Source organism: Haliaeetus leucocephalus, unplaced genomic scaffold, assembly GCF_000737465.1.
Source record: "Haliaeetus leucocephalus isolate CR32 unplaced genomic scaffold, Haliaeetus_leucocephalus-4.0 Scaffold393, whole genome shotgun sequence".
Lineage (NCBI taxonomy): Eukaryota > Metazoa > Chordata > Aves > Accipitriformes > Accipitridae > Haliaeetus > Haliaeetus leucocephalus.
The window spans coordinates 25,599-26,163 of NW_010972829.1; the positions used below are offsets into that span (position 1 = coordinate 25,599).

General features: G+C 71.9%; 1 protein-coding gene across 1 annotated transcript in view; it reads left to right on the plus strand.

Moving 5' to 3' along the window:
* LOC104835484 (filamin-A-like) overlaps positions 1-358 on the plus strand; it is a gene marked incomplete at both ends in the record, with an annotated part of 19,239 nt that extends 18,881 nt beyond the window's left edge. Inside the window, one exon of the mRNA XM_010573474.1 lies at positions 226-358. Coding sequence (XP_010571776.1) covers positions 226-358 — 133 coding nt within the window. The remainder of the gene's footprint in view (positions 1-225) is intronic.
* Positions 359-565: the final 207 nt, after the last annotated feature.

Consider the following 565-nt stretch of genomic DNA (forward strand, 5'->3'; position numbering starts at 1 on the left):
CAGATTTTGGGGTGCAGCCCCCCCCCTGAGATGCTTGGAGCTGTTAAGCCCCCCCCAAGGCCACCCCGCCTGGGCTTTGGGGCTGCCGGCGCCCCCCCCCCAACCCTTACCCACAGAGGGGGGGGGGGGGTGTCTGAGGGCGGGGGGTCCCTGCCGTGTCCTCCCCCCTCCTCCCCCGGTTTTGGGGGGCTCCCCCCCCCTCGCTGACGGTCTCTGCCCCCCCAGGAGTCCGGGCTGAAGGTTCACCAGCCGGCCTCCTTCGCCGTCAGCCTCAACGGGGCCAAGGGGGTGCTGGACGCCAAGGTGCACAGCCCCTCGGGGGCCCTGGAGGAGTGCCACATCACCGAGGTCACCGAAGGTGAGGGGACCCCCCCGGGGGGGACCCCCGACACCCCCCGACCCCCCCAAAAAAACCCCAACCTCCCCCAGCTCTCTCCTGGCAGCCGCGGTGAGCTCCTTCCTCCTGGGAGGGGAAGAGGGGGGACGCCCCTGGGGGGAGAGGGGTTTGGGGTGTCCCCTGCTGGTTTTGGGGGTCCCCCCCCGCTTTGGGGGAGGGTTTTGGGGT